The sequence below is a fragment of the Paramormyrops kingsleyae genome, chromosome 17 (genome assembly GCF_048594095.1).
Source record: "Paramormyrops kingsleyae isolate MSU_618 chromosome 17, PKINGS_0.4, whole genome shotgun sequence".
In the NCBI taxonomy this organism is placed as follows: Eukaryota; Metazoa; Chordata; class Actinopteri; order Osteoglossiformes; family Mormyridae; genus Paramormyrops; species Paramormyrops kingsleyae.
Window position 1 is genome coordinate 26,284,365 of NC_132813.1, and position 23,373 is coordinate 26,307,737.

At 48.2% G+C, this 23,373-nt stretch overlaps 1 protein-coding gene across 3 annotated transcripts; it reads right to left on the reverse strand.

The window, feature by feature from the left end:
* Positions 1-1,073: 1,073 nt before the first annotated feature.
* LOC140578922 (E3 SUMO-protein ligase ZBED1-like) lies at positions 1,074-12,611 on the reverse strand. Of its 3 annotated transcripts, XM_072701035.1 has the most exons (4): positions 12,265-12,611; positions 5,192-9,329; positions 4,349-4,732; positions 1,074-4,103 (listed from the first exon to the last, which is right to left on the reverse strand). In XM_072701035.1, exons 2-4 carry the CDS (start codon positions 5,846-5,848, stop codon positions 4,089-4,091), a joined length of 1,056 nt encoding a protein of 351 aa, XP_072557136.1. In that variant the 5' UTR covers positions 5,849-9,329; positions 12,265-12,611; the 3' UTR covers positions 1,074-4,088. The 3 variants fall into 3 exon arrangements, with proteins under 3 accessions (XP_072557136.1, XP_072557137.1, XP_072557135.1); XM_072701036.1 differs by lacking the exon at positions 12,265-12,611 and having other exon boundaries at positions 1,074-4,094; positions 5,192-11,560; XM_072701034.1 differs by lacking the exon at positions 12,265-12,611 and having other exon boundaries at positions 5,192-11,560.
* Positions 12,612-23,373: the final 10,762 nt, after the last annotated feature.

Below are 23,373 nucleotides of genomic sequence, written 5' to 3' on the forward strand. Positions count from 1 at the left end.
ACATTACTTTGACATGTAACTTCTAAGTCCAATGTTTTTTTTAAATGACTTTTAAAAAGATTATCCAGTATGAAATTGCACAGGTAAGGTGGCAGCAGCCCCTCACTTTTACGTAACTATCAGCTCCATGTCTTCCAAAAGCATGAATTAGTAAATATAGAGGACTGAAATACTCAGCATCCATGCATGTGTTAGTCCACCCCCTGCCCCCCCTACAACCTCAAAAAATGAGACCACATCATCACTTTTTTTTTTTTCCATATCTTTTGCATATTGTGGGTGTGTCTATGTAAAATGTATAGGTTGCTATTCTTTATATGCACTAAAGAGAGGTATTACATAGTATTGGCATAAAAAACCTTAGTTGAAACTGGCAAAAAAATGAGTTAGCTCTCACTTAAAATGGTGAAGTATGAACATGAGTTTATTTTTTTTTTTTCTGGATGAACTGAACTTTGTGTAGCCTGTGGGTTATGGGGCTGGTGGAGACAGCCATTTTTTTTTCTATCCTGTGGTTCCCTCCCTTTTTTGCTTGGGCGCAGTTACGTAGTCCTGCTCTGCTGCTGTTGCTAATTGGGGATTAGGACGGGCATTGATTGAGCCACCTATATATTCCTTAGTTGGGTACACCAGGGCACGTGGGGTCCTCCTGGCAGCAGGGTAGCTGATGCAGTTTGTGGGGTAGCAGCGTTTGGGCTGTCTCTGCTTTCAGGTACGTCCCGAGTTTCCCTTAATCTGTGTTAACTGACAAGTAGTGGACTAAGTATGTGTTGTTAATCCTGTATGTCAGGATATTATCATTGACCTGTTTGTATTTTTACTGGGTCGATGTTGTAGAACATTGCATTGCAGTTCGGGGTAACCCGTGGCATGTATTGTTTGCCTAGGCTGTTTTAAACTAGGGGTGGGACGATACAGGTAACTCACGATTCAATTCTGTGGCGATATGTGGCCCACGATAATGATAATATCACGATTCGCGATATCTACGATATTCAATATATTGGAAGAAATTTCATGAATGATATATCACGATATATGTGACTGAAAAAGAAAAATAAGGAATAAGGAAATAATAAGGAAATCTTATGCATTTATTAATGCCAACATTTCCAACATTGTGCAAAGAAATATGCATTTGCATAATAACTCACTGCCTCCTGGTCTTAAATGTAAACACTGTACAGCTAGACAGATAAAAGTGCATGAACATTAAAAAACAACATGAACATTAACATGTGTAAACCATGATACTGAAACGTCAGTAGTAAGTTACTGTAAAGTGCTTTATGTTAACCTGGACAGTGGACACATCAAGGCATATTCTTCTTGAGGAACACTAACTGATCAGTATGCTCAGATGTAAGAGCACACCTCTGAGCAGAGATTATGTCACCGGTGGTAGAAAAGATTCTCTCTGATGGCACGCTAGTCCCTGGCACACACAGGTACCTCTGGGCCAGCTTGGCAAGGTGTGGGTACTTGCATGCCTCAGATTTCCACCAACCCAACGGTTCATCTGACAGTGGTAGAGGTGAGGATTCTTGATATTGCTGAACCTCCTTTTCAGCCTTGGAGTTAGGTGACGATGGGGGAAGATCTGGCATGCTGGAATGTTTGTCCAAGGAGGTTTGCAAGTGCGGATCTCCTTTTTTTTGGTGTGTGTGGTGGTCGGTCCTCATCACTGGTGTCATCAGCAGGACCACTCTCGTCAGTGCTTCCTCCCTCCTCTACATTACCATCAGACTGCATTCGATTTTATAATCGTATCAACTGATCTGCGGCCTTCCGTCTTGGACACTCGGGTAAAGAGAGGGGCAGAGCTGTCAACTGATCACCACCTGGTGATGAGTTGGCTCAGGTGGCAGGGGAGGAAGCCGGTCAGACCTGGTAGACCCAAGCGCATAGTGAGGGTATGCTGGGAACGTCTGGCAGAGGCTCCTGTTCGCTGGAGCTTTAACTCGTGCCTCCGGCAGAATTCCAACTGCATGCCGGGGGAGGTTGGGGACATTGAGTCTGAATGGACCCTGTTCCGGACCTCCATTGTGGAAGCGGCCGTACGGAGCTGTGGCTGCAGGGTGGTCGGTGCCGGTCGTGGCGGTAACCCCCGTACCCGATGGTGGACACCAGAGGTGAGGGGGGCTGTGAAGCTGAAGAAGGAGGCTTACCGGGAATTATTAGCCCGGGGGTCTCTGGAGGCAGCTGACGGGTACCGGCTGGCCAGGCGGAACGCAGCTCGGGCGGTCGCAGATGCAAAAACCCGGGCGTGGGAGGAGTTCGGTGAGGCCATGGAAAGTGACTTTCGGTCGGCCTCAAAAAGGTTCTGGCAAACCATCCGGAGTATCAGGAGGGGGAAGCAGCTCCTGGTTCCTACTATTTATAGTGGGGGGGAGGCTGTTGACCTCACCTGGGGACATCACCCGGAGGTGGAAGGAGTACTTTGAGGAACTCCTCAATCCTGCCTCAAATACATCTACGCACACTGCCTTTGAGACATCTGAGGGCACAGAGCCCGAGGGTGCTGGGGGGGGCTTGCCCATCACTGGGGCTGAGGTGGCCACGGTGGTTAAACAGCTCCGTGGTGGCCGGGCCCCGGGGGTGGACGAGATTCGCCCTGAGTACCTGAAGGCTCTGGATGTTGTGGGGCTGTCGTGGCTGACACGCCTTCTCAACAGTGCGTGGAGGTCAGGAACAGTGCCGCTGGATTGGCAGACCGGGGTGGTGGTCCCCTTATTTAAGAAGGGGGACCGGAGGCTGTGTTCCAACTACAGGGGGATCACACTTCTCAGCCTCCCTGGGAAAGTCTATTCCGGGGTACTGGAGAGGAGGGTGAGATCGATAGTCGAATCTCGGTTTCAGGAGGAACAATGCGGTTTTCGTCCTGGTCGTGGAACACTGGACCAGCTTTATACCCTTGCAAGGGTACTGGAGGGGGCCTGGGAGTTTGCCTATCCAGTCTACATGTGTTTTGTGGATTTGGAAAAGGCTTACGACCGGGTTCCCCGAGGTGCTCTGTGGGGGGTGCTTCGAGAGTATGGGGTCCGGGGTCCGCTGTTGTGGGCGATCCGGTCCCTGTACGAACGGAGCACAAGCTTGGTCCGCATTGCCGGCAATAAGTCGGACGTGTTCCCGGTGTGTGTTGGGCTCCGCCAGGGCTGCCCTTTGTCATCGGTCCTGTTTATAATATTTATGGACAGGATTTCTAGGCGCAGCCAAGGTGTCAAGGGTGTCCAGTTTGGTGACCTCAGGATTGCCTCGCTGCCTTTTGCAGACGATGTCGTCCTGTTGGCTTCATCAGCTGGGGATCTCCAGCATGCACTGGGGCGGTTCGCAGTCGAGTGCGAAGCGGCAGGGATGAGGATTAGCACCTCCAAGTCCGAGACCATGGTTCTCAGCCGGAAACGGGTGGTTTGCCCTCTTCAGGTTGGGGAAGACGTACTGCCTCAAGTGGAGGAGTTTAAGTATCTCGGGGTCTTGTTCACGAGTGAGGGTAGGCGAGATCGGGAGCTGGATAGGCGAATCGGAGCGGCGTCTGCAGTTCTGCAGGCGCTTAACCGGTCCGTCGTGGCTAAGAAAGAACTGAGCCAAAAAGCCAAGCTCTCGATCTATTGGTCCATCTTTGTTCCTACCCTCACCTATGGTCATGAGCTATGGGTAATGACCGAAAGAACGAGATCGCGAATACAAGCGGCCGAAATGAGGTTTCTCCGCAGGGTGTCTGGGCTCTCCCTTAGGGATAGGGTGAGAAGTTCGGATATCCGGGAGGGCCTCAGAGTAGAACCGCTGCTTCTTCACGTCGAAAGGAGCCAGTTGAGGTGGTTTGGACATCTGGTGCGGATGCCTCCTGGGCGGCTACCCGGAGAGGTTTTCCGTGCATGTCCTACAGGGAGGAGGCCCCGGGGCAGGCCCAGGACTCGCTGGAGGGATTATATCGCTCGGCTGGCCTGGGAACGCCTCGGTGTCCCCCCCGAGGAGCTGGTGGAGTTAGCTTGGGAGAGGGAGGTCTGGGTGCCTCTCCTGAAGCTGCTGCCCCCGCGACCCGAGCCTCGGACAAGCGGTAGATAATGGATGGATGGATGGATGCATTCCTACATCTGCATTCCCTTGTAAGACAAAAAAGCATTTGGCACATTTTCATTGTTATTTTTGTTATTATTGAAATAACATGTTCATCACAACAAGAAATCATCAGCCCCTAATCATTTTAAAATTTAACACATCTTTGCACATGGTTAGATGTGTGGATGACATTTTTCTACCAGTAGTGCAAGAGTTGAAAGTTTAAAAGGTACAAATACAATGAGAATTTCAATGATCTAACTGTTCAGTTTTTACAAGTTGTAATTACCGTCAGGGCAGCAGCCTTGGATACCACCATGGCATACGTCTCCTGCACTTCTGAGGGCGACAAGAAGAGCATCGACTTAAACCTGGGGTCTAAGGCGGAGGCAACGTAGAGGAAGTTTTTCTCCTCTGCAGACATGTAGCGCTTTGATAGGTCTCCATGGATGGCACACTTTATGTCCTTGACGAGAGGGGCATCCTCAATTGTGCTGAGTGTGTCGCTCAGAAGTTGGGCGTGAAGAGGAGCAATGATGGAAACAGTTGGGCTTTTCTCCTCACACATGCTCTTTGTTGCTACCATCATTGGATGGAGGGCTTTCACAACCTCTTCGGCATTCCTGATGTCTCCATCAGTCAGGGTAGAGATGTCAGTGGTATTCTTTTTGACCTTTAAAGAAAGAAGGAAAAGAACAGAATGAAGTCAAAAGTTTAAACTTTATAATGCACATATTCCTTATTAATCCAGACCAAGAAGTCAGGAAAAAGCACTTTACACTAAGGAACAAAATATATATCATGTTAACTGTCATGCCCCGATCGTCCGCTCCTCTTGTGTGCCACGCCCCCTCGTTAACCGCATGTGGATTCCCCGTGTTTACCAGCTGTTCCTGATCGTTGTCAATTAGTCCATTGTATTTAGTCCGCGTTTCTGTTTGTTTCCCCAGTCCGGTCATTGTATTGTCATTCTGTTTTGTTGCCTGCCTTGTGTGGTATTAAACCCGGTGTTCCCCTAAATCTTGGATTCCCTTCGTCTGCTTCCGCCCTGAATCGTGACATTAACAATAATATTTTGTAACACGTTACAGATATCCTATGCAATTCAGTAACAAAACAATAAACTCCTTACCTCTGGAGATAAGAGGGCAGCAGTAACAGCTGTCTGTTGCTCAAGAAACCGGCTGATCATGTCATAGGCACTGTTCCAGCGGACAACAACATCTGTTATCAACTTGTGGTGCAGAAGGCCTAACATCTTATGGTTCCTCTTCAGGGCCTCAGCTGCTGAGGTGCTCCTGTGGAAGAATGTGCAAATTCTCCCGAGCAGTCGAGCGACATTTGGCAGTTTGAGGGCACGCTGCACCGCGAGATTCAAAACATGAGCGAAACAGCGAACGTGCGGATATCCAGCAATCTCAACAGCTACGGACATATTCGCTGCGTTGTCAGTCACCACTGCTGGCTCTTTCTCGGTGAGCTTCCACTCGTCTGCAGCCTTCTTAAGCACCTCTGCCATGTGAGCGCCAGTATGACTGTCATTCATAGCCCGAGTCTGAAGGACGTAGCTTTGGGCATCCCAGTTGTCGTCTATGAAGTGGGCAGTAATAGTTACGAAGGACTCGGTGGCCCTTGACGTCGAACCATCACAGGTTAGTGCAACTCGTTTAGCAGACTGGAGCGCACCCTCCACTTTGGCTCTGGTATCTGCATACAATGCAGGGATGACTTTGTCTGTAAAGTGCCGACGACTCGGTATCTCGTATCTCGGTTCCAGTGTTGCCAACATTCTGCAAAATCCATCATTCTCGACCACGCTGTAAGAGCGAAGGTCCTTGCAAATAAATTCGGCGATGGACTTAGTGATAGTCTGTGCCCTCGGCGACCCAAAGGGGAGCTTTGCTTTGAACGCAATAGTGATTGTCGGCTGATTGTCGGTTTGCCCTCATTATCACCTGAGAGTAGTTAACGAGGTGCACTTGCAGATTCGTAGTGTTGCTGTTATATTTTATCTTTGCAAAGCAGTTCTTGCAGATTGCATAGTCTTTATCCAGTGCCTTTCCGTCGACTGTCTCGTAAAACCCGAAGTGTCTCCACACTTTAGAGTGGAAACTAGCGGGTGGGTCTTTGATTTGTTTTTTATTATTTTCCGCCATTCTCTGTGCTTCTTCTCTGTTGTTGTTAGTTAACTTGTGTTCTTCACCGGCTGCTGTTTGCGCCACTTTACCCATATTTACTCAAACAGCGCCCCCCGCAAACAGAATGGTAGATATTGGGTAGTGACAGTGACACTGACAACGGGTAAATTAATCATTTTGTGTTGTAATAAAATATCGATATTGGCCGTTAGTGTATCGATTATTTATTGCGACAGAGAGCACAACAATATATTGCAATATCGATTTTTTTCCCCACCCCTATTTTAAACTGTCTATGTTTACCCAATTGGTGGTTAAGTACTGCTTTATTCCGTGTACTGGTTTATATGCTTGTTGATAATTGGCATTTATTTGGCTAAATGTGTACATGTTTATTGTCGCTGGTAGGTTTGTTAAAGTAGTATTAAGTGTTGGTATTCGCTAGCTGCTTTTTAGCCATGTAGTGAGGGGTTTTTACTGGCGTAATATTTCACTGAATACAAGCATTTGTGTGTTTTGATTTACAGGTTTATATGGCTGTGCTGCGTTGCTAGTTGCTGTTTTCTGTACAGTGTGAATGTGGTGCTGCTCAGTTTATTTATATATGTATTTTGTTTTCCTCTAGCCTGTGCGCGATAGCGTAAGTGTGGTAGACACTATGTGAGATTGCTCTGTATGCCACAGGCTAGAGTGGGTTTATTTTTATATTTTCCTTTTATCCTTGTTAATTCCTTAGCCCCCTTCTTGTACCTTTGATTAACCGGGGCGTTGGGTGTACAGGGTAGCTTAATGCGTCTAAGGGAGGTCACCCTGGAAAGCTGGGTTTTCTAGCCTTTTTGTGTTAACATTTGCAGTGCCACACGGTGTGAAGCTCAGTTGTCCTTACCACTTAAGGTGCCTGAGTATGGTGAGGATTGCAAGGTATTTGATTGCAGTGTATACTAGGATAAGTGTGTTTGCACAGTCACGTGTGGCCTAGAATTCCCAGCCTCCCTCCAGGGTGTCTGTCCTCCCTGGGTTCAGCAGGCCTCTGCCTCAATGTCTTGGTGATTTTGTTTGGTTCTTGCCTTTCCCTCCCATTAAGGTAGGGACCAATTTGACTGCCGATTAATCCAGCCACATGAGTATGTATTACTAAAGACTGTATTTTATATTTTCTTGTAAAATCTTCTGTATTTGTATTTATTTAAGCATTGGTCCCCTTGCTCTGGCACTGTCAGTGAATTGCAAGGGGTGGCGTAGTCCGTGGACATACAGGGGTGCCACATTTGAATTAGTTAACATGAAGTGTGAACTTGCACTGATTATTGCTTAAAACCAGAGGTGTGACCAGAACATCATGTGTGGGTGGGCATTTGGCTTGTCTGGGGGGGCAAAAAATATCCATCCATCCCCATTTTTGTAGGGGTGTCAAATAATAACTTCATTTTATATAACATATAAAAGCTAAAATTATGGCATAAATCATAACCCATTGTTCAATAAAAATTAACAGAGGCAATGGAACTTTTATTATTTTTGTGATTGTGTAATCAAATAACTTAAGGAAAAGTCCCTCCTCCCCACCTTCGTGATTGTGACCATGCAGAGCCAGTTCATTGACTGCAAGGAACTGAACGGCCTCCCCAATGCTTTTCACATAATATATATTCTTTTCTATCTGGGTTGTACCCAGTAGTTGAACTATGCTTTCACCCGTCTCTGCCCGGCGCCGATACTCTTGCCATGCACACATGGCTCTGACGTGCGGGATACTAGACGCGTGTTTGTGGAAGCTGCCGTCTTTTTCTAGAGCTTTTTTCCAATTCGTGTAGCCATGTTTGGTGAATATGTCCTCGCGGTCCGAATTGGAAACACTAAATTTGCGGCAGGCAAAGCAAAAGCTGGCATCACGGACAACAGAATATTCAAGCCATGGTCGAGACTGATACCAGCTTGCACTAAAATATCTGAGTGTCTTTCCGAATGCGCGCTTGGGATAATGAATTAAAATGGGCTGGGATGGGCTATCCATATTTAAATCAGGCAGACCAGACTGTATATTTTGTTGAAGGCAGAGGTTTGGAGTAGCCGACACGGGCACAGAGCTGGAGGATTGTGTAGGAGTTTCAGTTCCCGACGTGGGTGCGCTATGCTCCCTGTTGGTAGCAGCGGTGCTGGGCTCAACCGTGGCGCCAGCAGCTTGCGGAGGGACAGAGGTTGAAGGTACGGACTTTTTAATAAGCCACCAATGCCTAGCTTTTGCTATTACCAACCAGAAGATAAAAGAATGGAGCGTATACGCTGTTTTAATTAAAGATTGCGGTCAACAGTTTCAAAACGTGCTGCAAAATGCATAGCGAAGTGAACCGTGAGCAGCACGTGCATGTCTAGTGGAGGAGGCACTGACGGATACACCCCTAATTCAAACGGGCCAATTGGAAAGCAACTCAGTTTTGAAAATCAAATGTTTTCATTGGACAGACAGAGTATTTCACAGGGTGGGCATGGCTTGTCTCTGGTGGGGCAGTGCCCACCCCAGCCCCCCCGTGGTCACGCCTTCGCTTAAAACACTATCAGGCAATCATAGCTCTGGGTCAGTGCTTCGAAATCTAAGCCAACTGTCTGCACGCATGCGCACAGCAGCCCAACCGCTTCTAGCTCAGTGCTCAGTCCGCAGCCTTGGCGCACTTTTCAAATCGCGCCACTGATCTTCATTTTGAACAGCCGCTCCTCTTAAGCATTTGACGGCGAGTAACGTACGCTGCCCAAACTGGACCAATAGCATTTCCATGGTAAAAACTTAAGTGCCTTTTAATGAAAACTGAAAACGTGAATTCAGTACAAATTTATCTAATACTATACGTTGTGTATTGTTAGATAAATGTGACGGTATTGGTAGGGAGCAAAGAGGACGCTGTCGCAGAAACAGGTGCAAGGGACTTTAATTAATAAAGAAAAATAAACTGTCCAAAGACCAGAAGGTCTACTGGCGAACGTATCGCTCAGAAAATTTGAAAGGAGCAGGCTGGATCGTAGTCGTGGGACAGGCTGGGGTCGGGCGATGTACGGAGTCGGTCTTGGGGGCTGGGCTGGTCTCGTAGTCGGGGTACAGGCGAAGGTCAGGCGATTCAAGTCGGGCATCAAAAGGGGCTGGACAGAAAACTCGGAGTCAAAAACGGCAGAACAAACGGTCAGAGAACACGGAGAGGCAAAAACAGGAAAACGCTCGAACTCAGGAATAATTCTTGAAGATCTCGCATCAGGGTGCAAGATCCGATGGCTAAAATAGTCTCTCTAATCTAGGAAATAATCAGCAACAGCTTGCGGTAGGTGGATGTACCGAGAACCGAAGAAACCAGACAACCCGGTATAGCGGCGTAGGACTGACAGTTCGTAAAAAACGGGGAAGGCAGGATCAAGGAATCCCCGGCGGCGTGATCTTCGTGACGTCAGTCGGGGGATCCCCGGGGTTGATCCGTGACAGTACCCCCTCCCCGACGACCGCCACCCGGCGGACGACCAAGCCCTCCACCGGGATGGTCCCGCCGGAAATCAGCAATGAGGGAGGGGTCCAGTATATGCCGAGCCGGCACCCAAGACGCTCTTCAGGCCCATAACCCTCCCAATCCACCAGGTACTGCAGGCCACGGCCTCGGCGACGAGCAGCCAGCAGGCGACGCACTGTAAAGGTCTCCCCTCCACCTATCAGCTTCGGCGGTGGAGGAGGAAGAGCAGGAGAGGCCAGGGGACTGACAGCGTGTGGTTTCAGCAGGGAGACATGGAAAGTGGGGTGTATCCTACGCATAGCAGCTGGGAGCCGAAGGCGTACGGCAGAGGGATTAACGATCTTCGCAATAGGAAAAGGTCCCACAAAACGAGGAGCCAACTTCCGTGAAACCACGTGTAAGGGAAGATCCCTGGCGTTCAATCAGACCCGTTGCCCAACCCGCAAGGGGGGTGCCCAGGACCGACGTTGGTTAGCATACCTCTCCATCCGGGCTCTGGAGCGCAACAAGGAAGTCCTGGCGATCCTCCAGGTGTGATGACAACGGCGTAAAAACTGGTGCACAGAAGGGACCGTGGCCTCTGTCTCCAAGGATGGGAACAGAGGGGGTTGGTACCCCAGGCAGGAGTGGAAGGGAGAAAGGCCCGTAGATGAAACCGGCAACGAATTATGGGCGTATTCTGCCCAGATCAGGTAGGAACTCCATGTAGCAGGCGAGTAAGAGGCCAGACAACGTAGCATCCGCTCCAGGTCCTGGTTGAGCCGTTCCGTCTGACCATTAGACTGGGGGTGAAAACCAGAGGACAGACTCGCTGTGGCCCCAAGCAGCCTGCAAAACTCCCACCAAAAACGAGAAACAAATTGTGGGCCTCTGTCGGACACAATATCCACAGGTAACCCATGGAGCCTAAACACGTGCTCGATCAACAGTTGTGCTGTCTCCTTTGCAGACGGCAATCCAGGAATGGGTATAAAATGGGCTGCCTTCGAGAACCGGTCCACAACTGTAAGGACCCCGGTATATCCCCGGGAGGGGGGAAGACCAGTCACAAAATCCACTGCCATATGAGACCAGGGATGTCTAGGGATGGGAAGAGGCAGTAAGAACCCTGTTGGAGCTCGTGAGGGGTTCTTATTTCGGGCACAGGTCTCACACGCGGCCACAAAGCTACGAATATCCTGGAGCATGGAAGGCCACCAAAACCTCTGCCCAAGTAGAGCCCGAGTGCGGTGAACCCCTGGATGGCAGGCCAGGAGAGAGGAATGTCCCCATTGAAGGACCCGGGAGCGCAAGAACTTCGGTACAAATAAACACTTAGAAGGGCACCCCTCTGGTGATCTAATGAGAGGTTGGACCGCCCGGACTGCCTCCTCAATGCCCCACATGACAGCTCCAACAAAGCATGCAGTTGGTAGAACAAGGCTGGTCGTCTCCTCCACCTCACCTGCTTCGTGTTGACGGGACAGGGTGTCTGGCTTGCCGTTCTTGGAGCCGGGCCTGTAGGTGATCATAAAGTTGAAAGAGTTGAAAAACATGGACCACCTAGCTTGGCGAGCATTGAGTCGTCGAGCGGACCGCAGGTACTCCAGGTTCTTATGGTCGGTCAGGATCAAAAAAGGGTCAGAGGTACCCTCTAGCCACTGTCTCCATTCTTCCAATGCAAGCTTGATGGCAAGCAACTCTCGGTCCCCTATATTGTAGTTCCTCTCTGCAGGAGTGAGCTTCCGGGAAAAAAAAGCACAGGGATGCTGTTTGTTGTCCATGAAGGAGCTTTGGGATAACACTGCCCCAACCCCGGTTCCTGAGGCATCAACCTCCACTAAGAACTGTAGTGATGGGTCAGGCACCTGTAGTACTGGAGCAGAGGTGAAACGGTCACGAAGGTCAACAAAAGCCCTCTGGGGCCACATCAGTCCACTGAAACAAGACTTTGGAAGAGGTCAAAGCCGTAAGAGGTACGGCTACAGAGCTATAACCACGGATAAAACGGCGGTAAAAATTTGCAAAACCCAGAAAACGTTGTAAATCTTTCCGAGACTTTGGCTGTGGCCACTCTGCCACGGCTCTGACCTTCTCAGGATCCATCCGGATGGAACCTTCAGCAAGGATGAATCCCAGGAAAGAAATAGTACGTCTATGAAACTGGCATTTCTCGGCCTTGAGAAATAACCTATGGGACAGGAGGCGCTGAAGAACAGCCCGAACATGCTGAACGTGCTCCTGCTCATTCTGTGAGAATATCAAGATGTCGTCTAGATATACAAAGACAAACTTATTAAGCATATCCCGAAGGACATCGTTAATCAAGGCCTGGAACACTGCCGGAGCGTTAGCTAGCCCAAAAGGCATCACGAGATACTCATAGTGACCAGTAGGGGTGTTGAAGGCTATCTTCCATTCATCTCCCTCCCGGATCCTCACCAAGTGGTAGGCATTACGGAGATCCAATTTAGTAAAGACCTTAGTTCCCTGGAGAAGGTCTAGGACCAAGGACAGCAAAGGCAGGGGGTAACGATTCCTAATGGTGATCTCATTAAGACCCCTATAATCAATGCATGGACGAAGAGAGCCATCCTTACCAACAAAAAGAAACCAGCCCCAGCCGGGGAGGAAGAAGGACGGATAATGCCTGTAGCCAAAGCACCATTAATATACTCCTCCATAGACCTTCTTTCGGGGCCTGAAAGAGAATAGAGACGGCCCCTGGGGGGGGAGGTTCCAGGTAACATCTATCGCACAATCATAAGGCCGATGCGGCGGAAGAGAAGCGGCCTGGGACTTACTGAAAGCATGCTTTAGGTCGTTGTACTCTGCCGGAACACCAGACAACTCCGGGAACTCCTCTTCCTGTGTGGGGACCTCAAGAGGTTGACTAGCATGCAGACACTGGGCAAAACAAAACGAACTCCAGGCAATAACTGTGCCCCTCTCCCAGTCGATGTGAGGGTTATGTCGGACAAGCCATGGATGCCCCAACACCAGGGGTGCCTGGGGTGAGTCGATCAGATAAAAATAAAGGGTCTCAACATGAGCTCCCCCTATCAACAGACTCACCGGAACAGTAACCTGGGAGATAGTTGCCATTCTCCTTCCGTCCAGAGCGTAAGCAGTCCGTGTTGCCTGGACGCGGGTGGTGGGAATTCCCCACTGTTGAGCCAGTGTGGAATCGATGAAGCTCTCATCTGCCCTGGAATCAATCAGAACAGCCAGAAACTGCTAGGAGGACCCCCATGATAATACTGCTGGGAGAAACGTCCGCTGCACAGAAGAGGAGTTGACCGGAACCACACCCACCAGTACCCTCTTCCCTACTGGTGGGTGTGCCCTTTTACTGGGCACCGGGCAATAAAATGACCAGCCTGTCCGCAGTACAAACAAACCCTGGCAGATAAGTGCCGTTGTCGTTCAGCTGGAGAAAGGCGGGTCCAATCAACCTGCATCGGCTCTGGTCCGGCGTCGAAGGGGTTAACAGTGCTGGACAACGAGGTGCGAGGTCAGGTAGGAACTCCATGTAGCAGGCGAGTGGGAGACTCTCTGCGACGCTGACGAATCCGCATGTCTACCCGTAGGGCTACATCTGTCAGCACAGACAGAGATTCTGGAAGTTCCCGTGCGGTGAGTTCGTCCTTAATTTCCTCTGCCAGGCCATTATAATAGGCATCAAATAAGGCTTGCGAATCCCAGCCGCAGGACATCGCAAGGGTCTGGAACTGAATGGTATAATCGGACACCGTGCGATGACCCTGGCGAAGCTGCATAATTTCACGCGCTGCCTCTCGTCCATGCTTTGAACGGTCGAAAACGCGCTTCATCTCCTCCTGAAACCGGGCATGAGATTGACAAAATAATGCGCCGGCGTCCCAGGCAGCCGTTGCCCACTCTCTCGCAGAGCCGGTCAGAGCCATGATAATATAAGCCACTTTAGAGCGTTCCGAAGGGAACGCGGAGGGCTGTAACTCGAAGGCGAGGGAGCACTGTGATAAAAAAAAGCTCTACATGAACCCGGTTCCCCATTATAATGACCAGGGGGCTGAATACGGGGCTCGCTAGAAGCGATTGGTGGAGCGATGGGTCGTGTCTCCTGCATGCGCTGTACCTCCGTTGCCAGCGCTGTCAAGCCCGCATGGAGGGAGTCCAAGGAGTCCCCCACAGCACCGACCTCTGTCTGCTGACGACTCAGAAGGGAGCCTTGTCTGGCCAGAGCCTCAGCCAGCTGCTGGACGCTCACCGGTTCCGCTGGGTCCATCTTCCTCTGGCGAGATCTTTCTGTGACGGTATTGGTAGGGAACAAAGAGGACGCTGTTGCGGAAACAGGTGCAAGGGACTTTAATTAATAAAGAAAAATAAACTGTCCGAAGACCAGAAGGTCTACTGGTGAACGTATCGCTCAGAATAATTGAAAGGAGCGGGCTGGATCGTAGTCGTGGGACAGGCTGGGGTCGGGCGATGTACGGAGTCGGTCTTGGGGGCTGGGCTGGTCTCATAGTCGGGGTACAGGCGAAGGTCAGGCGATTCACGTCGGGCATCAAAAGGGGCTGGACAGAAAACTCGGAGTCAAAAACGGCAGAACAAACGGTCAGAGAACAAGGAGAAGCAAAAACAGGAAAACGCTCGAACTCAGGAATAATTCTTGAAGATCTCGCATCAGGGTGCAAGATCCGATGGCTAAAATAGTCTCCCTAATCTAGGAAATTATCAGTAACAGCTTGCGGTAGGTGGATGTACCGAGAACCGGAGAAACCGGACAACCCGGTATAGCGGCGTAGGACTGACAGTTCATAAAAAACGGGGAAGGCAGGATCAAGGAATCCCCGGCGGCGTGATCTTTGTGACGTTAGTCGGGGGATCCCCGGGGTTGATCCGTGACAGATAAATGAGCGAACTGCATTAAAATGTTCACATTTTGTAACTGCACGAAAGTATTCACATGATTCTGTTACCTCACGCAGCAGAGAAGACGTGGGCACTCTGACTTCTTCCCCTTTGCATGTTCGCAATTGTATTCAGGTGCGTATCTCACTTATACGATGACAGGATGTTATATATTTTTAAAATCAATTTATTATTGTTTTATTGATGTCCAATGTTCAATGAATTGAGTCATAGTGCAAGCTGAATCCTAGGGTTCCTTTAAATCAGAGCTAGATAAGATTTTAACAACTCTGAGCTATTAGTTAAGTTCTCCCCAAGCGAGCTCGATGGGCCGAATGGCCTCCTCTCGTTTGTATAGTTCTTATGTTCTTATGTTCTTATGTACTGAACACACTGGAGAATTTAAGTATGCTCAGTATGGAGAACTGAAGCACTGACTGCTGTACACTCACCTAAAGGATTATTAGGAACACCTGTTGAATTTCTCATTAATGCAATTATCTAATCAACCAATCACATGGCAGTTGCTTCAATGCATTTAGGGGTGTGGTCCTGGTCAAGACCATTTTTGTTCCTAATTTACATAAATGATATAGACACCAATATATACAGTAAACTGGTGAAATTTGCAGATGACACCAAGGTGGGTGGTGTAGCAGATACTGAACTAGCGGCTCAGCAGCTACAGCGGGATCTTAATTTAATTAGTGACTGGGCTGACACCTGGCAGATGGAATTTAACATGTAATTTAGACAAATGTAAGGTACTCCATGTAGGGAGCAGAAATATAAAGTACAGGTATTTTATGGGACCTACTGAAATAAAGGTAGCTGATTATGAGAAAGACCTTGGTGTGTATGTTGATGCTTCCATGTCTCATTCTCGCCAGTGCGGGGAAGCAATAAAAAAGGCCAATAGGATGTTGGGGTATATCTCCAGGTGTGTGGAGTTTAAGTCAAGGGAGGTAATGCTAAGATTATACAATTCCTTGGTGAGACCTCACCTAGAATATTGTGTACAGGTTTGGTCACCATATCTTAAAAAGGACATTGCGGCCTTAGAAAAGGTGCAGCGTAGGGCCACAAGAATGATTCCTGGTCTTAGAGGAATGTCATACGAGGAAAGGTTATTTGAGCTAAATCTGTTCAGCCTCAAGCAAAGGAGACAGGGGGGACATGATCCAGGTCTATAAGATTCTAACAGGTTTGGATGCTGTTCAACCGAAGTTACTTCAGCATTAGTTCAAATACAAGAACTCGTGGCCATAGATCGAAATTAGCGAGAGAACATTTCAAACTGGATTTAAGGAAGCACTTCTTTACACAGTGTGTAGTCAGAGTATGGAATAGTCTTCCTGATAACGTAGTGCAAGCTGAATCCTTGGGTTCCTTTAAATCAGAGCTAGATAAGATTTTAACAACTCTGAGCTATTAGTTAAGTTCTCCCCAAGCGAGCTCGATGGGCCGAATGGCCTCCTCTCGTTTGTATAGTTCTTATGTTCTTATGTTAATTTTGACAGCCCTACTATATATGCAAACTATACCACGGTGATCTGCCGTATATGAAAGCGTGCTATATAAAGAAACTTTGATTTGAATTAGTCTACTTGGGTTATCAGGGACTGGGAGAACAATGTAGCAGGACGAGAAACAAAACAACACAGACAAACGACACATCAAGACAAGACTTATCAGGAAGACATTCATAACTATGCGGTCAAACGACAAGGAGTACGACGCATCAAAACGACATTCACAACCACATAGTCAAATGACACATCAGGACGACATGCATAAACGACGCAGTCAAACGACAGAAGAGGATGTCATGCATAACGCTGAAGAGAACGGCATATCATAACGATGTGTTGACATGTTTGGTCGATATGCAATACAACATGTAAAACGGCAGGGGTGCTAAGACGACAGAAGTACAGTGTAAAGTAGAATTGATGCATACAAATGTTTTGTTGGGTGAGCAATCGACATTGTCAAAATAGATGTCACAAACGAATGTTTTGTTACGTGCTCAGTCGACGTGGACAGTGTACTTTTGGCACAAATGGAATGTACAAATGTATATCGACACATTTTTGGCACTAATGGAACCCCATACATTATATTATGAACATTGTGACACAGGTAAAGCGACAGGTAAAACTTTAGCCAGGCACTTAGCTGACACAAACACGAGTCGTTTTTAAACGATACCTCATAAAAATCTACAAGCGTTAACAGGCGTCGCAGATGTCTTCTGCTCGCCACATTTCTTCTGAGAGTATTTCTCAAATGGAGTATGATGATTAAAATGCATGCAGTCGACAACGCCATACCCTGAACCGGCATTGTTACAAACAAATGCAAAGTCGCAGGTGTGAAGCGTATGTGCAATGGTCGACTGCTGATGACGTAAGCGAGTGCTGTCCCGATTCCTAGGTAAAGATTTCAAGCCCTACCCCTTGTGGCTACGACCTGTGAAGTCACCTTCGGAAGGGAGGGCCCTCGAAATCTAGTGGTAGGGCTAAGGGAGGAGAAATGGGATTGGGCCTAAGTGGGGGTATTGGGATTGGGCCTTGGTGTAATTCTATCCGAGTGTGTATGCATGCTGCATTAGCTAATGGCAAATGAAACTTTTAGAGAGCTGCAACAAAAAACCGCTTTCGCTTATCACTCAGTAACAGGGCCCTCTAATTTTTGGTTGTATTCTTTATTTTTTTATTATTATTATTATAGAACACATAGAACAAAACACAACGACAATCTCAGTATAGCAGAGAAGCACATAACCGATGAACAATCTATCACATCTCTTTAAATCTAGATAGCATATAGGAAAGATAACATAAAAAATAAAACATAAATTGGTATTATGTTAATGACAACAAAGAGTAAGCAAAGAAAACATAATTTGAATGAAATAAATAAAATAAAATTTAAATATTTAAATACAAATGTAAACACAGCTACAAGGGGTAATTACATCTTTAATGCCACCAGAAATGAATATAATTTATTTGCGTCGGCATTATCTACATCCTTTTTTTTTCCCCCCCTTGTCGTGTCCGGCAGTTTAGCAAGCAGGATGTTAGTCTGGGTGCCTTATTGTGCCAACACTTTTATTTTAACAAGTGGAGCTTCGGATTTAAGCTCCTCTTGTTACTTGAGGTATACTCTTTATTAATCATTTTTATGTCAGTGCGCCACAAAGCCGGAGCTGACAGGGGGGGTGAGATAGAGAGAGAAAGTGAGAAAGGAGAGAAAAGGGTTGAGAGACAAAGGAATTAGAAAAATAAATAAATACATAATAAAAATAAAAATAAAATAAGGAGGGGGGTCAGAGAGAGAGAGAGAGACAGGGAAGAGAAATAATACATAACAAACAGTAGAACAAAAAGGAAAGAGTAATAAGAGGACAGCTTCTGCATCTTGCTGCTTTACACCGTATCATCACACCAGCTGCTGTTTCTGAAAGATAAGATCCAGGGACACACACAAACAGTATACACACAAAGAAACCAGTGGTACCATTATGACATGGGAATGTGCTTGTGCCAGTATCTGCTTCTGGAATTAAATACGTTAATACCTACGAAAGAAAATAAATATATATGCATAAGCAGACCACCTGGATCACTGTCTAAAAATCGTCGTACCCGTATCTGCATCTGAGAGGAGGGAGTGGAAGCCACACACCAACTTTCACACATACTCTCACACACACACACACCCAGACAAGGGGAAAGAGGGATAAAATAGGGGAAGAGAGCCCTAGGCTCTCTTGTGTGTGTGCGCGCGCATGTCTGTGTGTGTGTGCATTCTAAGTGTATGTGTGTTGATATGAAAGTGTGTGTATGTGTGTGCGTGTGCATATGTACGTGTATGTGTGTACGCATATGTGTATGTGTGTATGTTTGTGTGTTGTGAGTGTATGTATGAGTGTGCAGGTTAACATGGAATGTCCCAGTGTGTGTGCGAGGCCACAACAACACCGTCCTGGGGCCCCCAGACGGCCGGGAGAGCCCCGACGGGTCACGGACCCAGCTGCCCCACAGCGGCCAGGTACCCGGGCCCCCGCCACCGGACGGCTGCGCGCCCACCCAAGGAAGGCAGGGAAGGAGGCACCGGGCGCCCCCCGGCGTCTAACGTGTAATTAGGAGAGATGGGGGGTGAATAGCTGATCACCCCCCATTACCTATGTGTGGTGTAGGTGGATGCGGGCCGGCAGGGGGGGGCGCGGTGATAGTCGACAGTGCCGCAAGGCAGCGGGCGCCAGGCAAGGCACGCCCGGACGCATGCCGCCAACACCCAGGGGGCACCACCGCCCCCCGCCGCAGCGCCCCCCAACCCAAGGAAGTGTCTGGGGCCTCATCTGCGCCGGCATCGCCGACGAGCCGTTCATACCCAGATACCCACATTCACCAAACAGTCGCCCCCACCACACCTGCACCACCCCAACGTGCTCCCCCGTCCCAGGCCATACATGCAGACAAACAGAGCATGCATACTCACCGGATACACACACAGAGATGCACGTCCACACGCACACACTCACCAGATACACACACAGACACGCACGCCCACATGCACACATTCACCAGATACATGCACAGACACGCACGCCCACACAGCAGATGCCCTGGAATTGTCCAGTGGTCGGCTCCAGAAGATGTTCCCCTACCCCCCAGGTCGCAGGCTAGCGGCACCCCGCCGAAGGCCGGCAACCCCCTGCAGACGCTGCCGCCCCGCACCCGGGCCCGCCAGCCAACACCCACCGCCCCCCCCATCCCCCAACTCCCCCGGTCCGCCCACCACCCCCCTTGGTCAGTGGGAATGGGTGTGTGTGTGGAGCTAGGGTGCAGTTAAAATGTGGGGGGACTCAAGTGGGGGATGGACACCCCAGCCAGAGCTGCGGGCCTCCCCCCCCAGCCCCCACAGGCCCTCAATGTCTAAAGTGGAGTTAAAATAGAGGGGAAGGGAGCCGCGCCGTCCAGCTGTGGGCTGCCAAAGCAGCCGACCCAGGACCTGCACAACTCCCCCCACCCTCCAATGCCCTATGTGAAAGAGTGGTGTGACATGAATGTATGTCTAAAGTGCAATTAAAATAATACAGAGGGGGGTGAGTGGCTAGTCACCCCCCCCCCCTTCCCTCTGTGTGATGCAGTGTGGTGTTGTGGGTGTGGTGTCTAAAGTGGAATTAAAAGAGATGGGGGGTGACTAGCTGATCACCCCCCAGTACCTATATGGAGTGTGGTGTAGGTGGGTGTGGGCTGTAGGGGGCTGTGGGGGAAAAGGTGGTAATGCAGCAGGGCAGCGGGCATCCAGCAGGACACGCCCACGGGGGCGCTACCCCCCCCCCGCCGCAGCACCCCCGCCCCAACCCAAGGGGGGTATCCGGAGCCTCATCTGCAAAGGCCTCGTTGACGAGCCACTCTCATACAAACACCTACACTCGCCAGACAGACTGACCTGGGACCTGTACCCTCTGTACCCTGCCCCGGTGCCCTCTCCCCAGAGGCCAGCATGCCCAGAGGCTCCCAGAGCGACACCCTAATCAGTCCCACATGGGAAGGGGCGCCCAGGGGGAGACCGGCCCCCCCGGCACGGACGAGGCCCCCACCCCACAAGCGGGCCCCCCGAAGCCCCGCACCCACGAGGCCGGGCCGCCAGGCCCCCCCCCCCGCGCCCACCGGGTAGACGCCCCCAGCCCCCCCACCCCGCCAACCCAGGGGCGAGCGACCCACAACCCCCAGCCCAGGAACCGCAGGCCCCCAGCCCCACGGAGCCACCGGCACCCACGCCCCCCAGAGCCCCCCCAACACTCAAGGGACACAAGGAACAACAAAGCCATGACGCCACACACCTACTAAGTGATGGAGTCAATTATTGGGGACCAGACAGAGTTGAAATTGGCCAATTGATTCTTGGAGGAAGCAGACATTCGCTCCATACTAATGTGGTCCAACAAGAGACCTTTGTACTGATTAATACTCAGATTGTTTTTTGATTTCCAATTCACAAGAATAGTTTTCTTGGCAATGCACAAGGCGGTGAGAACCATTTGTGTTGCACTACCCTCCAGATCCATATTACTTACATCGCCTAGCAAGCATAATCTCGGGGAGGCCGGAATATTATACCCTAAATACGTAGATAAGTCTTTGCATACCCTCTGCCAAAATAGGTGAACAGCTGTGCATTCCCACATAGCATGCATATAGTTGTCTGGTGTATTATTTGTGCAGTAAGGGCAGTTGTCGGATTCTATGAGGCCCATCTTGAACATCCTTTGTCCTGTGTAGTGTGTTCTATGGAGAGTCTTATATTGTATGAGTTGCAGATTGGGTTTTTTGGTCATTCTAAAAGTATTTAAACATATTTGTGTCCAGATGTTCTGGTCTATATTAATCGATAAATCAATTTCCCATTTTGAGGTTGGAAGAGATATTGAGTCGTTTAAATCTGACACTGATCTATATATTTTTGACATTGTTTTAGGCGCATGGATTCTCAGTAGTTGGGTTACCTTTGTAAGTAATTGTAGATTTAATTCATCATGTCTGTATTTACCCCTTATTATAGATTTAAGTTGCTGATACTCTAGAAACTTGCTTCTCTGAATATTGTACTCTGAGACAAGTTCTTCAAATGGAATAAATTGTCCATTTTGGATAATATGCTCTAGATACCGTATGCCTTTATCCCTCCATACAGTGAAATTTAACACTTTCTTGTTCAGAAGGATGTCTGGATTGTTCCAGATGGGCGTTCGTTGGCATGGGGTTAGCGAGGATTTGTTTAATTTAAGAAAGTCCCACCAGGCTGTCAGAGATGTTCTAATATTAATACTTAGGAAACATTTATGGTGTTTGATACTAGAGCTGATAAATGGCAAATCGGAGATATCTAAATTATCACAGAACTCCTGTTCTATATTTAGCCATAGTCTGTCTAGCGGGCTAGGATTAATCCATTTCAAAACATATTGTAATCTATTGGCAAGAAAGTAGTAGTAAAAATTTGGCAAATCTAAACCTCCGCATTGTTTAGTATTTTGTAAGGTTTTTATACTAATTCTTGGTGGTTTATCCTGCCATAAAAATTTGGAAATGTGTGAATTTAATGAATTGAACCAGGCAGAAGAGGGTTTATAGGGGATCATTGAGAACAAATAGTTAATTTTGGGTAGAACCATCATTTTGATAGAGGCCACCCTCTATCAAACCTTTGTGTTAGTCAGAGTGAGGGAGACTGGGGGTGGTCGCTGATAGTGATAGGGTGGATCTGAACCACTGAAGTGTCCCTCATTTTGGAGCTACTGATTAGAAAGTGGTCTAGGCGGGAGTATGATTGGTGTACAGACGAGAAAAAAGTATATTCTCTAAGAGTGGGATGATGAGAACGCCAAGCATCACATAGACCAAGGTCCCTCATATATTGTTTCAGGATTTCTGGGGATTGCCAGTTCCTATAGCTACCTGCATTACTAAACCTATCAATTTCAGGGCTAAAAATCAGGTTGAAGTCCCCTCCTATAAGAAGTGTGGTGTCAGAATGATCAGAAAGGGCAGTGAAAAGAGTGTGAAAAAAGGAGTCGTCGTCAACATTTGGGCCATATATACTAGCGATACATATGTTCATGTTTTGGATAGATAAGTTTACTATAATGAATCTACCTTCTGGGTCGGTAATAGTGTTAATGGTAGTAAAGTGTATTTTTTTATTAATCAGTATGGCCACTCCTCTCTGTTTTGAGTTGTATCCAGCAGAGTACACATGAGGGAACTTTGGTGAGGTGAGTGCATCTGCTGCTGTTTTGGACAGATGTGTCTCTTGTAGGAGGACAATGTCTGCTTGTAAATCATTCAGGTGATTAAGAACTTTTAGCCTCTTTACTCTGGAGCCGAGACCACGTACATTCCATGTGACAAACCTTATTGTGCTCATGTTTAAACTAACTCGCCGGGTGTGAGGAGCTTGCTAGGTGTGTGTGTCTGTGCGTGCGCATGCGCGTGCCTATGCTCACCTGTGCTTATATGTGCGCATGAGTGCCTATGTACCTCTGTGTGCGTGTGAAATACATATGTGTGTGATGTGTCTATGTGTATGGTCTGTTTATGTGCTGCTTGTGTGCGTACGTTATGTGTGAAGCATTTATGCATAATCATGGTGTTATACGTTATATATCGGAGAAGAGAGAAGAAGAAAAGAGAAGAGAAAATAACAGTTAAATTAAAGAAGAGAAAGAGAAAAAGCGGGGTGCAGTCACTAGTAAGACGTGGGCACATCTTACCTCAGGCTATGCTTTGAGACCAGCAGTTATTGTATTAACGGAAACATACCTTGGGAAAGTTAGCGTTGTTTTTTGTTTTTTTTTCCCCCGAATTATTTTACTCTAGTATAGCCAGTGGGTAATATCTCGATCGCGGTAAAGTTGTCCGTTGACATACAACCTGTCCACGGTGATGACGCTTCCTCACGGGAAAGTGATAAGACAAGCGCAGACGGAACATGAAAAATAAATCCTAACTTGCGGGGGATGCTTTTGGATGTTGAATAGCCAAAGATCAGTTTTTTTATTCAGACTTACGAATCGGTTAAACCCGTTCACTAAAAAAAAACGAGTTAAAAAGAACGATTCGTTCGCGAATTGGCCATCACTACTGTGCTGCTTCTCTGCCGAAAGGCGTGACTCAGTAAACATACAGCTAAAAATCAGACAGAGGTTTTAAATTATATCACAATGTTTTTATTGGTTTCTTTTCTTTAGTTTTTTTAGGCTGGTATCTCTTATCTGAAAAAAATAAACATTTGATTCC